Raw genomic sequence first — 17,327 nt, 5'->3', positions numbered from 1 at the left:
GGACTTTAGATTGTTTGCCTATTGCAGTTGTATTGTTTCACTTACTCACTGTTGCATGTATGTGCATTATTATGTCACTACCATTATTATGGCAAATCACAACTGGCAGACCATTCTTTGGAAACCTTTACACAAGATTAGATGGAAGAAAACTAATGTGCTATTCAGAAGTCGTAACAGATCCAAAAGATTCTTTTCTGAGTCAGCCATGACTATGAAGAAGATTTGAAATTGAAAATCAGGTGCTGATTTGAAATTCAGCAAAATATAAGCAAGTTAATAAAACATCTTTTTTTTATAAAAGATTTTGTGTGGCATTGTTAATAACATTAAAAATAAGTAATGAATAACCTTCAACACACCTAAGCTTATCTGTTAGAGTCCTTTTCTCTCTGCTTAGCCAATCTCAGCCTCGTACCCTATGGCACTGTAATTGTGCCAACAGGAATCACTTCCAGAAGTTTTATGTTGCTTTTCCATGGTCAGATTACTGCTTTTGCCCTCATGATCCAGACACCTGAACCGAACTAGTAACATAAATAATCCCCTCTGGAATGAGAGCCTTCATTCTCGATTCCACTTCAAATCCCCCCAACCTGTATCCAAACCCTGGTTCTCAAAAAAAGTGCCTCTACCATCCATGATAAAAATACAGATGTGCAGTGCCTAAAGTAAAAAACTCCAGCTTCTCATTCAGCTTACACAACAGCTGGAAACATGTAAAAAAGTTAAAAAATTATTGATTCCAAAACAGACTTCCTAAGAATGAAATGCAATAAAGTCACCTCCTGTTCAACCAGTCAAGCCTTCTGGTTCTTGCTAAGGCTGTTGGACATAAATTCTGCCCTTCCATGTTGTTACCTCTTGTGCATCCTGATGGCACTATGGTAACCTCACCCAAGGAAAAGGCAGACCTCTTGGCATCAGTTTTTTTCTTTTCATCTCCTACTGGGACAATCAAGGCAAATCATCTCCCATATTTTCACAAATGGCCCATTGCATGCCTCCTCTGAACTTTTGCCAAAAGGACATCAGAAAAATCCTTATTAATTGTGATACTGATGAGGCTCCTGGTCCAGGTGATATTCCTTCAGTTGTGCTTAAGACTTGTGCTACAGAATTGACACCCATCCTGCATCGTGTATACTAACTTTCATATTCTACTGGTATCTATCCAACAGCATAGAGGCAAGCCCACATTCAGCCTGTACCAAAAAAGGAAGACAAAAGTCAGCCATCTAACTATCATCCTGTTGCACCTACCTCAGTACTTTCAAAAGTAATGTAGAAGGTTATCAACAACCAGCTTCTTCATTACCTGGAGACTCATCAGTTAATTAGTGATCGTTAATGTGGATTCTGCCATTCCCATTTTACAGCTGACCGCCTAGCTAACTCACCTACCTTTGGACTCATGCCATGAAAATATTTGGAGAAACTTGTGTTATCGTTCTCGATATTTCTAATGCATTTGATTGTGTCTGCCACTGAGGCCTCCTGAACAAACTATCAGCTTCCTCACTGGTCATTCATTGGCCACCAGTGTACAGGAGGAAAAAAAAAGTAAGCAAAAGCACAGGTCCCTGGATTACCCTTTCATCGATAAAGTGATTCAAAGTGAAGAAGCTGTCTCTTTTAATAGAGAACTCAGAAGAGAGGAGACCATCTACTATGACTCTGATCTTCAGTGCTCTGAAAATGTCAAGAGTAATCACAAGTTTCTCCTAAGCTCAAAGATCGGTTAAGTTGGCTATGATATCTGCTGTGGAGTGAGAATGTAAGAATCTATATTGGTGATTACTAATTAATTCTCAGACCTCCAGGTAATGAAGAAGTTTGGCTGTTGATGAATTCTCCATTGCTTCCAAGAGGACAGTGTGACAGTAGTTCGTTTACTTTCATGAATAACTTCTATTATTTTCTTTCTCAGGGTTGGATTAGATTTAGGCTTGCTATCATGCTCTTGTATCAATACCAGATGAGTATGAAAGCTTGAATAGGCAATATAGGATTGGCTGATTTTGGAAAACACATTTTGAGCATGGTTGTAGGAATACTAACTGGACAGGAGACTTATTGATATCCAGACTTAAGATTCCTGATGTTGTCTTTCTAGCAAAAGATTAAGGCAGCATGTAGTGAAATGTCTGTCCTCTATACAAGAGTTGGAGAAGACTGAGGCCAAGAGGTTAGTCTTATTTTTGAATGATGTTATCATGGCACCATCAGTGTGTGTGTGTGTGAGAGAGAGAGAGAGAGAGCATGGAAGGGCATGAATGAGTTGTGCCAGTAGCCTTAGCCAAGTAATCAGAAGGATTGAATACCATTTAATCAGGAAGCAGTATTTTGCATTTGGTTTTTCAGATCTGTTGTTTGTATATGAGCTATAGTATGTAGCTGAGTGTACAGCTAAGTTTTTTGACTTAATCCATTTGAGATATGTCGAATTTTTATCTTGGACTGCTTTGGTACACTTGTTGGAATATTTGAATATAGATAGTGTTGTGTGGGATTTTGTATCAAGTACTGAATGAAGGATCTCATTTTTACAATATACAGGGTGTCCCATAATTCTTAATGCAGTTTTAAACTTGAATAGATCAACATTATAAAAGTTACAGATTTATAGTATATGATAGCTTAAAGAGTATGTATCTTGTGCGATGCATGTAACTAGGCAATTTTCGAAGTTCCAGAAAACATTTAATACTTGCTGAGCATTGACTGCATTGATTGTGTTTGTAATTTTAGTCTTAAGGTCATTGAGAGAAGCAGGTTTTGAAGCATACACAACTGTTTTGATGTGACCCCATAAGAAAAAGTCTAACAGAGTTAGGTCAAGTGACTGAGGTGGCCATGCAAGAGCACCTCCTCTACAGATCCATCTGTCTGCGAAAGTGTCATCCAGAAACTTTCATGCCTGTGCCGCATAGTGACAGGGTGTCCCCATCCTGTTGGTAAATGGTTTTATTCATAAGATTTAATCTCTTTAATTCGGGAATAAAAAAAATTCTGAAGCATTGCTAAATAAGATTCACCCCTGACAGTGGGCTCATCAAAAAAGAATGGTCTGATAATGCAACACCTCCTAACCACACACCACACATTAACTTTTGGGAGTCACTTTCGTGTTGCCACGTTTCCTGATGCTTCTCTGTACCCCAAATGCGGTAACTGTGACAGTTAACTTTCCCACTTATGTGGAATGTTGCTTTATCTGAAAAAGCCAACATGTCAGTAACATCTGTGTCATTTTCAATTTGTATCTTCATCAGTTGAGAGAAATTCAACCATGATAATCCTCTTCTTGTAACATTTGAACAGTTGTAATTTTGTAAGTATGTTTATGGAGTTGTCTGGTTAGAAATCTGTGCACTGTGGTTTTTGATACATTTAACTTGGCCTTTGATACATTTAGCAGCAGCACATGTTACTAATTTCTTGGGACTCTTATCAAATGCCCTTTTGATTTCAACCACATTCGCTTCCCTTGATGAATGCATCCCTGATCTGGGTTTGTCATGAATTGATCCAGTTTCTTTGAATTTTTTTATCCAGTTATTAATTAAATTTCTGTGGGGAGCCTCTTTGTTATAATGGGCAGAGAATTTTCTGCCCATTATAATCAAAACTTATTGCTGTTATCGACTTGAGTTCCACAAGCCACAGGACACAATTGATTTTTTCTTTAACATTTGCCATCTTCAATCACACCAGTCTAAAAAAAAAAAGAAGAAAAATGTAATGAATAATAATATTCATTACATTTAATAATAATAATAATAATATCATAATAATATTCATCAAAAATTCTAATAGTTATACTTTCAAATGATATTTATTGCAACTCTGTAATTGTGATACTTTTGAAGCAGTTAAAGATCAAAACTGCACTAAGAATTATGGGACACCCTGTATATTATTATTATTATTATTGCACAGGCACCTCTATGGAGTCCTAAGACTCACTGTAGGAGACCAAACTATCAACACAATATCTATCATACTCTCTCCTTGAAGCCATTAACAGACAGGCACTTATAACTGACTCAAAAACAATTCATTCCATTCTTTCAACACTCTCCTAGTGAAAAATCTTGTCCTCATGCTCTTGCTAACCACACACTTAGCCATCTCTAGGAATGAACTCTTGTTCTGCTCTCTCTAGCCAGGTGCCAAAACATTTCCGCTTTCATCAATTCTATAAAAGATTTTAAGTAACTTAGATCAATGTTTCTCAAACTTCAGGCATCCGCATACCCCTTCTTAAATTTTCATTATTGCCAAGTACCCCCCCTTATCAAAATAATAATAATAATAATAAATAAATAAAATATATTTCATTATGAATGTCTATTTTATTTGAATTTAGATGTACATGTAAACAAAACATATATGATAATAGAACAAACTTTATAAAGATAATATAAATTTTTACTTACTTGAAATAATTTATCATTAATGATATTAATGAGAGGAGTGAAATTGCTTATGGTGAGATAAAATTTCAGCAAAATTTGGCTCTCTAGTTGTTAATTTCATCTGAGATGCGGTTTGACATCTATAATGCGATTCCTCTTCTTTGTCTTAATATCAAGGGCCGAAAATCCAACTTCGTTCAGATATGAACTTGGAAATAGAAAAATGAATCTTAGAGCTTTATCTGTTAATTCAGGAAATTCGTTCTGTATTTGTAGCCAAAATTGATGATAATGTATTCTCGTTGTATTTATTTTTTAGGAAACCATCAGAAGCTAGTTCTAAAAGTTGGTCTTCTATTGACAATAGACCCTTTGGCATAGATTTGTTGATATCGAAAGGGTATCTTATCCACTCAATATTAATGTCCAATTCAGGGAAATACTTTTCTAGATTCATTTGTAAGCTTTGTAAATGTTGCATGATAGTCATTTTCACATCATCAATTTGTTCATTTGAACTTGCGAGCAATTCATGAAGAGATGCAAACGCGTCAAATTCTCCATTACCAACCCTCTTTTGTCATAACTTCATCTTTGCTAACGTGCCATTCCCTTTATCTTGGACGTGAAATATAGAAATTTCCTTGCCTTGTAAAGATAAATTAAGACTATTTAATACAGTAAATATATCTGCCAGGTATGCTCGTTGACTGAGCCATTTCCAATTATGTAAATGCTTTTTCAATTCAAACTTTTCATCAAGAAAAACTTGTGGTTCATTCCGAAGTTCAAATAAACGCATAAGGCCTTTTCCACGAGAAAGCCAATGAACATCGGTATAGAAAAGAAGTTGTGTATAGTTGCTTCCCATTTCTTTGCAAAGTTGAGAGAAAAGTCTGGCGTTTAGAGGACGGCCTTTAATATAATTTATGATTTTTATCAAGAACTTTTCTTAGGTCTGTAGACATCATATGTGTAGCCAAAGCCTCCCTGTGTATGCAGCAGTGTGTTGACTTTGCATCTGGTGCAGCAGCTTGAATCCTTGTTTCAAGGATTCAATCACGAACAGCCCTTCTGGCTATTTTAGCAATATGTCCCCAGAACTTCAATTCTCTATCTACTACTATCTCCAAATTCCTGGCTTCATTCCTAGAGTACAGTTCCCTAGTGTGGTACATAACTTGTAATCTTTATATCCCAAAATGCATAACTTTACAGGTTTCCACATTAAATTCATACCCATCATGTTTTGCTCATACTAGCCAGTTTAACTCATTTTGCAAGCTCTCTTCTCAACTCTGCCTTGATTAACTATTGCCATTCCTAGCTTTGCATCATCAGCAAATAACTGAATATCTCCCTCCAAACTATTTTCTTTATCATTTATGTACAAATTAAACAGCCATTGTCCAAGCACAGAGTCCTGCAACATACCACTACACATCTGCCTTCTTCTGGATTCTACTCCTCCATATATTACTTTTTGGTATCTGTCTATCAGCCATCCTTTTATCCATATCACCAGTTTCATATCTATTCCCATTTATTGCAGTTTGCATAATGTAATTCTATCCTGTCAAACACTTTTACAAAATCCAGCAATCATTGTGTAGCCATTCCCTTTATCCAATTCACTTTTCACACTATTATAAAAAGTTAGAAGATTACTAAGGATGACTGACCCTTCACAAAGTCATGCTACTCCTCATCGAATATCATATTGTTATCCACACGTTCCTGGTCTCTTGACCAACTTTTCCAATATTTTTACCATGACTCCTGAGATACTCATTGGTCTATAATTTGTTATCACAGACTTATATCCTCCTTTATGCAAAGGAATTATTTTGCCCTCCTTACACTCTCTTGGGACTTTGCCAGAGCAACAGCCTGGTAAAAAGGCAATGCCAATTCCTCTGAACATTCTTTAAATGTCGGTTGATATCCCACCCAATCCCACATTTGCATTCAGTTCTGCAATATACTAAGTACATCCAATTCTTCAACCTGTGTTCTCACATCAATCCCTGTCACTTCTGTTATAACATTAACTTCACTTGGGTGGTATATCCTTGCAAAATGATCACTCAATAGCTCAACAATTTCCTCTGCCTTCATTACCTCTCATTCATATGCTCTCATCAACCACCTGTCCATAACCAAGGTGGCTACATCACATGTAGCCACCTTGCTTATGGACAGGTCTTCTGTTCCTATAACAAGAACCAACATTCTCATACCCTGAGTCCCATGCATTCCATTTCTTTCCTGCCATGTGATCTTTCCTCCTTCCACTCTATGTCTCAGAAGTTGAAGTCCCCTATAACAGTTACTTGACTTTCGCTCATTATACTAATCTACTGACACATGTCTTCCAAATCATCCATGACAGCCCCTGGCCTATAGCAACTACGAATTTTTTATTTTGTCCTTTTGGCTTCAATCTTACACCAGATTAACTCAAAAGAACTGTCATCAGCATGACTGACTCCTACTCTTGTTGGCTGCAATTCATCTGCTATCATCATCAGTACCCCTCCCCCATCCTTCTTCTCTATCTTCCCTGAAAATACTAAACCTTTCCCATTCTATCCCTGTAACTACATCATCTACTGTTAGCCAAGTCTCACTAATGACTATAATGCTTGGTGAAGTTGCACTAATCAATGCCAAAAACTCCTCTCTCTCGTGTTCCTGATACTTCTGGCATTAGTATATAGAAAGTGTGACATTCTTGTAGGCCCCCAAATAACCTTTACTTCCTGAATTGACTATCCTATTCAATAGGGTAGCAGGAAAATATTGGGAGGGAATGCTACTAAAAAAAGTGTTGGGAGATTGATGGTTAACAGTGTTCTCTTAGACAGTTTATGTTAGATTCAGCACTATTAGCAGATACTTCCAGATAGCATAAGCAGCCTTATAAACACCATTTCTTCTGTTTTGATCTTTAAGGTTAGAGCAGGAATCCAGCTTGAATTTTCGTTTGGTGAAGATGATCTCACTGTTTTGATAATTAGACTGTTGATTACTTGGGTTAAGTAGATTAGTAGATAATTTGCATTAGTAGATTAATTATAATTGAGAAAAGCCAGTCGAAAATTGAATAATTTGAAATTAATTTTGAATATATAAATTCAGAAAATAAATTGAAAATTGAATAGTTTTAACTTAGTTTTTAACTGAATTGTATTAAAAATTTCATGTGATAAAAACCTTTATATAATGAATGTGCATGTAATAGTTGCAGGTGATGATTATACAATAATGAGCATTCTCTGATTTTTGTACTCCTATTTATTATTTTGAACTTAACATCTAAGTTTGTCATATTCAAGTTAATTAGCTTGTCTGGGTTGCCAAGTAGATAATATCTGTGCTTTGTAAATAACAGGCTATGAGTGCATTCAGATAGTCCTGAAATGGCTTGAAAAAAGTACAGTGTTTGGTCTAGTGTAGGGACCAGGATTATCTGATCCGTAGGCCACTTATAATACAAACTCTGCTATTGGTTTTCAACTTTTTCTTGTTGAAATTATTTAAAAAAATGGTTAGGTAGGAATATTCAGTTTACTATCACTAGCCATTTTTAATTTATATTTAGTGATTTGAATGTTTTAGATAAATAGGATTTTTTTAGAAACAAATTAATCACCTTAAGTCTTAATGAATGTCATTATTAATACTTCTACAATTCTAACCTTACTACTCATCTTCATAGGTTGGATGATTCTGTGTATCTGGAACATTACAGTATGCTCCGCCCTCCTATGATACACCTTCCTTCCCCTACTGGCATGTTGCCTCATCCCAGTGTGCCTTTCTATCCTGGAAGCCGCTATCCTCCTGAATTGTTAACACAACCTTTGGGGCTAACTTCCCCTAGTAATGCTGCTGCTTTTAATACTGACAGGTAAGAAAAAAATATATTAGACCTGTAAAAGAAAAGTCAGTCAACTCTCAATACATGAAATTCATTGGAACCAAAGAAGTAGTTTATTGTTGTAGATGGTTTGCTAAGTACTGCATTCTAAACTAGTACATCAGAGTATAGCATTGTATAATTTAGTATAAGCTTTAAATGCTATATAATCTTTGTCTGGGACTTTTCAGTTGTGGATATGCTATCATGAGGATTGACTAATAGTGATTATTAGACACATATTCACAAGCATAAAGAATAATAATTGTGTTATTGCCAGAAACTAACGGGCCACTGATAGTGGCTCATTAATTTCACAATCATTTTATTTATCTATCTAATTTCTGTTACTTTATTGCATTGCAAAGTTAATTATTTTAATGTCAGTATTAGCTTTAATTGCAATCTCATTTTATTTTATAACCACCCATATTATGACACTCTGGCACTTGGCTCACTTCGTTAAATAGGATTAACATCTTTGTTTTAGATTTACCTTGTGATAATGCTGATGCAGGTCCATTAGTTTTTGGCTAAAACATTTGCAATAATAAAGTTATTATTCTTTATTCTTGTGAATATGTTCATCCAATAATTGTTCATATGGCACAAGCACCATTTAAAACTCATGAGGTTTGGCTGTATTCATAGCTCCATAGATTAATTTCCTTATATAGTAGTGCATGTGTGTACATTTTAATTCAATCTCTCTCTCTCTCCTGTTGCTAATATCTTGTTGAGGAATATAAGTATGTAGACAATTTATTTTGTAGTTACTCTAATAAATGACAAGTGACAATGCATATCTGATTAAATAGCATAAAATGAAAACATCCTCAGTCATGTACATATATACATACGTATGAAAAATTATCTGTGTGTAAAGAATTCTCAAACATGTGGAAAGGCTTATGTGTTCACAGGACATGTTATTTATTTTTAACAGTATAGAGGACAACAACACAGAAAGATAAGAAAATAATATTTATTTATTTATTTGCTGATATTTTGCTGGTAATTATATCCAGCATCTTTAGAGCACAAAAATAGTTTATCACAGTATGCACAACAACAGTTTGGTATAACAGTGGGACTAGTTTAAAAAAATAAAAAGATATCTAGAGTTCTCAATAAATATCAGCTACACTGTATTTGAACCTTATGTCAAATTGGCGACTCTCATTCTTTCACCTAATGACAAACTTTCTTCTTTATCACATCCAGGAGTTTATGAAGTGCCCTGTTCTTGTGACCGGACTTACTATGGACAGACAGGAAGAACTGTTGACATCCACCTTGGTGAACATAAAAAAATACATCTGGCACTATTGTTATGGCAAGTTAGGTCTAGCAGACCATGCCCTGGATATCCCTTCACATAAGGTCAATTGGAAAAAAAACAAAATTGCTACATAGAAGTTGTTATAAGTCAGAGAGATTGTTTTTGGAATCAATAGAAGATTTAAAACATACTCCAAACCTTAACGAGTATGGCTGTATAAATTTAGCAAAAATCTTGTTTACTCTCTTTTTCCAACATAGATATTGTCTAATTAGGACTTTAGTTCCTTATGTTGTTCGTTACAATTTTTTCAAAACTAATCCCACTGTTATACCAAATTGTTGTTTTGCATACGGTGACAAACTGTTTTGTGCTCTGAAGATGCTGTATATAATACCAACAAAATATCAGCAAATAAGTTAATAAACATTATTTTCTTATCTTTCTGTGTTGTCATCTATACCAGCTTTTCTCAACTTTTCTAAGCCCAAGGACCAGTAAAAGGCCTAAAACAATTCTACGGACCATTAAGTTACAGAGGCGTAGCTGGGGGGTGGGGGGAAGATCTGCCCCAGACGGCACTTTTTTTGGCGTTTAAGAAATCTTGCCATACTGTCTATAAAACAGCAACTGAGTGATGAAATAGACTTTGACAATGTCATCAATGATTTTGCAAACAGAAAAGCAAGGAAAATAACATTTTAGAATGTTGGAATTAAAGTTTTACTTTAAAAATAAACATAGTGTTTTTAATTTATTTCCCTATGTGTCGTTTTGACTTCTTGTAATTTTTTTAAAAACCTATGTAGGAATTACCAACACTTGGGAAAAAGTGTGCCATTTATAACATAATCTAAAAGCATGTTTTGAATACATACGGAAACATAATTAATTAAATTGGAAGTAAATGATTAAAAGTGCATCGTCATTGAACAAAGTTTTAACTTTTATTAAACAAATAAATAATATGATATAATTATGTTACTACTTACTTTTAATGAGATGGTTGAGCTTCTCGGCCCTTGCAGAGTTGCTGGATATCTGGCTCAATATTGGTCAACTTCAGTCGAAGATCAGCACACATACACACACTAAAATGATTTCTGTATTTTGTTTTTATTTGAAGGAGTGATGAAAATCCTTTCTCACAAAGATAGGTTGTAGAAAACTGCATGATGATTTTCAATGCTTCTTCAGATAATTCGGAAAATTCACTTCTCACTGAAGGTGAGATCCAAAATCGAGCCAAATCAAGATCACGGAATTGCATTTTTAAGTCCACTGTCACTTGAAAGCTCAATTAACTTCTTTTTTCGTTAACAAAAGGTTGTTCCCGTGACTGCAAGCCTGAAATGGATCGCGAACCCACAGAAATTTCTATAAAAGTTATTCTGAAAATATGTTTCAAAATTCTGTTTCAGTTTTGAGGTGGTCACAAACCCTTTCCAGAAACTCAGAATCAACAAAAATATCATTTTCCACTAAAAAGGATTCCGATGTTGAAAAAAAGGTGCAAATTGTCTGTCTTTTATATAACTAATCCATAACAATAGTTTTTTTCTCGAATGCCTTCATTTTGTCATAGGCATCAAAAACAGTTAAAGAATTTCCCTGAAGGGAGAGATTTAGTTCATTTAATTTCGAAAAAATGTCTGAAAGATAGGATAGTGTTGATTACCATGCTTCATCAACAAGGAGTGATGCAAAATCAGAATTACGTCCATTTACAAATAATAAAACTTCGTGCCTTAATTGAAATAACTTGTTAGTACTTTGCCCCTGGAAAGCCAGCGAATTTCAGAATTAAACAAAAGTAGTATATATTCACTGTCTATCACAGAGTACTGAAAATAACCTGTTATTTAAAGGCCGAGCTTTAATAAAATTAACTAGCTTTACAGCGTTGTGTAGCACAGTTTTAAATTCTGGTGGCATTCCATTGGAGGCTAACGCTTCCCTATGTATGAAACAATGTACCGAATTCATATCCGGAGCTACTTCCTTGATCATAGAAACAACCCCACTATGCCTGCCTGTAAGGGTGAGAGTTCCATCCAAACAGAACCCTATACATTTTTCCTACTGGATCCCTTCATGTATTATGTAATTATTGAGAGTGTGAAATATTTCTTCTCCAGTTGTTTGAGATGGCAAAGTTCTAAGTGATACTTTGTCCAAGTATCACTTAGCACTTCTGAAGAGATATTCTGAGCCTTAGTTGAAGGAGGGAAACCTTTAATAATAAAAATCAATAAACAACAAATGTGGATACTACATGTTCACTTCAAATCTGACGAAAAAGAATATCATCATGAATGTTGTTATCGTGCACATATCTTACATAGCATATTAACTGTGCATTATTTGTAACATCAGTAGTCTCGTCTATTTGTAATGCATAATAAGGGCTCTTCTTAACTCTTTTGATTAACTGCCATTCTACATCATCATCAAATTCAAGGGGTGTACAGGATATGATAGTACTACATGAAAAATTTACATCATTACTAACTTCCTATCTACAATTTTTCTCCAGATCAGTCTGTTACTTGTCAAGACTCCAATATTATCAGATCTTATATTTCTGTCGTCTAAGGCACTTTGTACCGTATCAATCCGCCTATATCTCGGTCTTCCTCTGTGTCATTTTCCTGCCAATCTTTCCTCGCCAATTCTGTTTAAGTGACCATACCACCTTAGATTAGCTCTGCTAATGCAGTCCTGGATGCAGACAATGTCAAGTTCTTTCCTAATATCCTCGATTTTAATATGATGTTGTCATTGATGCCATCCGTTCATGCCTCTAATCTTTCTCAAGACTCTCATATCTGCGGTCTCTAGTCTTTGGTCAAGTGTTTTATTTCTGACCCAGCTCTCAGATCCATAAGTTAAAATTGGTTGGAACACTGTCTTGTATACAGCTAATTTAGTGTTCCGACTAATTTCTCTCTTATTTCATATGAATATATTCAGTTGACTTCCTACCATACCAGCTTTGTTGATTCTATTGTCTATTTCCATATTTAGAAAGTTTATTTTTCACTTGGTTAGACTATAATAAATTTAGTTTAATCCTTTATCCAAGTGTGAGCAAACAAAGTTTGCACCTGAAAGTATCTTCAGGACTGGGGTAAGGTGGTAAAACACCGGGCAACTCGTTGCAAAGGTGGAGCAAGTTAACATCACTCCTATCTCAGTATCTCCCATAATGCAAAACATATCTCCTTGCGGATATGTCTAATGTTATGCATTAAGCGAAGGGGCCACTACCCAGACTAGTTTCGACCTTTATTGAGGTCTCCTCAGTGGAAGCCAGGCCCAAGTGGAGATACGAGGCAGAAGCATTAGTAAGGTCATCTCAACCTATAGGAGTTGCCAAAAGAACTTTCAACATCTTTCTCAAAATCCAGAGTAATTTAATAAAAAGGTGGCTCACCGTTTGGCAACTCCTATGGGTAGAGATGACCTTGCTAATGCTTCTTCCTCGTATCTCCACTTGGGCCTGGCTTCCACTGAGGAGACCTCGATAAAGGTCGAAACTAGTCTGGGTAGTGGCTCTTCCCTTAATGCGTAACATTATACATATCCGCAAGGAGATGTATTTTGCATTATGGGAGATACTGAGATAGGAGTGATGTTAGCTTGCTCCACCTTTGCAACGAGTTGCCCGGTGTTGTACCACCTTACCCCAGTCCTGAAGATACTTTCAGGCGCAAACTTTATTTGCTCACACTTGGATAAAGGATTAAACTAAATTTATTATTTCCATATTTAATTTACCATCTTCACTAAAAATCGTGCCTAAGTAGCTGAAATGTTTTACTTGTTCCACAGGTTCTCCGTTCACAACGCAGATGACATTTTCAATGATTCTGCCTATTTTCATTGCCTTTGTCTTTTATTGCTGACCTTCATGCCATATCTATTACAACAGTTATTCAATTTAGTCAGGGAATCTTGAAAACTTGTAGCGGATTTATTTAGAAGTATAACATCATCTGCATAAAGCAGAGAGCTGACATTAACATCTCCAATTTTGATATCATGTTTAAGACCACTTTCCTTCATAATGTGATCCATATAGATAATAAATAACAGAGGGGATAATGTACATCCTTGTCTCACACCAGATTTAATATTAAACCATCCTCCTGTACTTCCTTCAATTCTAACTGCTGACTTACAACTCAAATAAAGACTAAGTATTGCTTGATATAATGCCCCATTGACACCATATAACTGCAGCGTATTGAATAGCTTCTCTCTCGGCACCTTGTCATATGCCTTTTGCAGATTGACAAAACTTAAATATAGATCTTTGTTATATTCCAATGCTTTCTCCACTTTTGTCGTAAAGTGAAGATCTGATCCTGAAAGCCTCTATTTGGCCTGAATCCAGCTTGTTCTTCATCAAGCTTTTCTTCCACAATTCTTCTCAACTGTTTCTCAAGTATACTTGCATAACTCTTGCCAGGAACACTCAGTAAGGAAATACCTCTGTAATTCTCACATTCAGTTTTATTTCCCTTTTTATATATGGGTGAGAATGAGAGCTCTACTCTAATCATTGGGAATTCGTCTCTTTGTCCGGGCTTTCTGAACTATGCAGTGCCGCCACCGTAAGACTTTTATACCACCATACTTCAGCATTTCTGGTTGAATATCATCTACTCCTGCTGCCTTTCCACATTTCATGCTTTTGATGGCTTTTTCTTCTTCAAGTATGGATATTTATTCCTGACTGCATTCCTGGTCAGTGTTTTTTACCACTGTGCTGTCATCACTGCTTATTTCGTTTAGCAATTTTTCGAAGTAATTACTCCATACTTCAAGGATATGTTTTTCTCCCATTTTCATATCACCTTTATCATCTCTAATTCCTTTTACAGCACTCTTTCCTTCATTTCTAAGCTTCTTCAAGAACCTCCAGAATATTTTGCCACCTTCTTGATATTTATTTTCTATGTTCTTGCCAAAGTCCTCCCACGACTTTTGTTTAGCTAGTTTTACACAGTGTTTAGCTTTCTTTCATTTGTCTCTATATTCTCTCAGAGCACAAGCTGACTTATTTGCCAGGAACTTTTGATATGCTTTCTTCTTTTCCTTCACTGCCTCTTTAACTTCCTGTGTCCACCATGGAGTTCTGATTTTTCTATCCTTGCAGACAAACTCACCACATGCCTCTCTCTGGCTGAATCAATCAGTGTTTTCTTCAAGGCTTGCCACTGAATCTCCGAGGTTTGGTTGATGTTCTCAAACTCTTTCATTTTTTCTTCAATAATCTTTGTGTATTTTAGTCTGCAGTTCATATCTGAGAGCTGCTCAACATTTATTCTCTTTAAAACGTTCTTACATGTTGTTCTTTTCAATATGATATTCAATGTTATCCTGTTCAAAACTAAATAGTGATCACTTCCGATTTCAAATCCTCTGTACTCTGGTGTCCTGCACCAGGGAGAAAACATCACTATCAACAATAACATAGTCAATGAGACGTTTCTTATTCCTTGCCTCTTCTCTCCATGTGAATTTGTGCATATTTTTATGTTGGAACATGGTGTTAGTAATAACCAGTCCATGTCCTGAGCAGAAATCCAACAGGTATTTGCCATTATTATTAGCTTTGCTCTTTTCTCCAAATTTTCCCAAAATATTTTTGTATGTCTGATAATCATTTCCTACTCTGCTATTTAAATCCCCAATAAGGACCAACTTTTCCTTTTTCATTGTGGCATTACCTGCCATATCATTAATTCTGCAACCGACAGTGTCATTTGAAAGAGGAATAAAATCAACATCTTTTAGTAACTTATTGCCAATCATAATTTTTACCACATCCTTTTATAGCTGGAAGTAGCAAATATTCCCCAATAGAATGAGGTGTCCCTGTTTTCGCTATGCGCAAACTTAAGAGATAGGATGCTGCCAGTGCTTTGCTATTAATTGAACCTGTGGCTGAAACTATATCTTTCCCATGATTTAATGTCCCTAAGCGTCACTGAAAAACTTCAGTTGGTTTATTTTTTACATCACAATGTTTAGTTTCTAAATGTCTTCGGAGTTTTGCAGGTTTCATTCACTCATTCGGCAACACTTCATAACACAAAACACATTGAGATTTCTGTACACTTTCATCTCCACACCAAGTAAACCCGAATTCCAAATATGAACTGTTATATTTTCTAATGTATATTTTCTTTGAACTGCTTTTTTCTTCTACTTTAATAATATTAGATTTACTCACCATTATATCATGTGTATTACAATTAGGGTGAGCATCACCTGTTTCATTTGCTTTTCTTTTCAAAGTCCTAGTTCTAAGCCACTTTTCCATCATTTAAAAAATGTTTCCGAAAAATATATAAATATATAAATACTGGGGTTAACTCATGACACACTTTGTCCAAGTATCACTTAGCACTTCTGAAGATATACTGAGCCTTCATTGAAGGAGAGAAACCTTCAATGATAAAAATCAATAAAGAACAAACAATTGGTTGATATGTGGATAAACTCCACATTTCAACCAATCTGACTTCAAATTTGACAAAACAGCAAGGGAAGGCAGAAGCAATAAAACTATTGTTGTTCACTTTACCCCTCTTTTATTATTCTTCAGTCTGCCACTACAAATTTAGCGGCAGAAACATGAATAATAAAAGAGGGGTGAAGTGAACAACAATATAGTTTTATTGCTTCTACCTTTGAACATTCCAATGTCATTTGTTGTTTTTTTAAGTCTCCATTTGATTTCAATAATTTTTACTTACTTATTCAATTTTAATTTTGTTTGGATAATTAAAAAAATATATATTTATTTAATTAATTTAAATCTGCCTGTGAACCACAGGTTGAGAAACACTGATCTATACTATTAAAAATAAATAACATTATCTGTATGTGCTATAAAAATGAACTTCGTAATAACTATGTTCACTTGAGCATGCTGTAATATCCAAATGTAGTCCAATGAAATTCTGAAAGAAATTACTATTAAATAGTATTTTTATGTTATTTAATCATGTATATGGTCACTTCTATGTTCTTTATTCTTTATTAGTGTTAATGTGCCTATAGTTATATTTTTAACTGTTTGTTTTCTTATCCATTTTACATCTCTACAGTAAAGCACTATATATTTGAAACTGTCTGGCTATAAAATGTTCCAGAGGATATTGTAGTGAATTTCTGTTAAAATAGCATTAATGCTCTCAGGCTAGGATATTTTATATTTACAATTATATTTAGTCATATTTTGCAAAATGCATAAGCAACTTATTAAAATTGTTTTCTTTCCATCTATATGTTATTCTGAGACTGGCTGGATGGATTTTATTGAAATTTTGTGTTTAGAATGTACAAATAGTTAATTAAACATGTTGAAACATATTGTAATAACTTTGTTCTGGTTAGATCAAATTTAATAAAATTTGGCATTTGGGATGTGCACAAGTATGTTTCCATGTGATTCAGTTTTGATTTCAGGTAGATCCTTTTTTTTTTTTTTTTTTTAATTAGTATATTTTGACAAAAATACTTCAAGCTAATATTAATGATTCCTCACAGGTTGGGTGGAATTTAATGGTATTTAGAATTGATGTCAAATTTTGCAGGTCCTTTTAATTTTGGTCCTATCATTTGTAATGGTAATGGTAATAGCAGCAGAATTAAGCATAAGTTTGAGTTGCTTAAGAATCCAAGC

At 34.9% G+C, this 17,327-nt stretch overlaps 1 protein-coding gene across 4 annotated transcripts in view; it reads left to right on the top strand.

The window, feature by feature from the left end:
- LOC150110248 (uncharacterized) overlaps nt 1-17,327 on the top strand; it is a 416,889-nt gene that overhangs the window by 293,603 nt on the left and 105,959 nt on the right. For all 4 annotated transcript variants that reach the window (XM_090398551.1, XM_090398541.1, XM_090398530.1 and 1 more), the window contains exon 7: nt 8,143-8,334. In XM_090398551.1, coding sequence (XP_090254677.1) covers nt 8,143-8,334 — 192 coding nt within the window. The remainder of the gene's footprint in view (nt 1-8,142; nt 8,335-17,327) is intronic.

Source organism: Typopeltis vanoorti, chromosome 1 (assembly GCF_054136105.1).
Source record: "Typopeltis vanoorti isolate ZY-2024b chromosome 1, IOZ_Tvanoo_1.0, whole genome shotgun sequence".
Taxonomy (NCBI): domain Eukaryota; kingdom Metazoa; phylum Arthropoda; class Arachnida; order Uropygi; family Thelyphonidae; genus Typopeltis; species Typopeltis vanoorti.
This window is presented reverse-complemented; position numbering and strand designations above follow the sequence as displayed.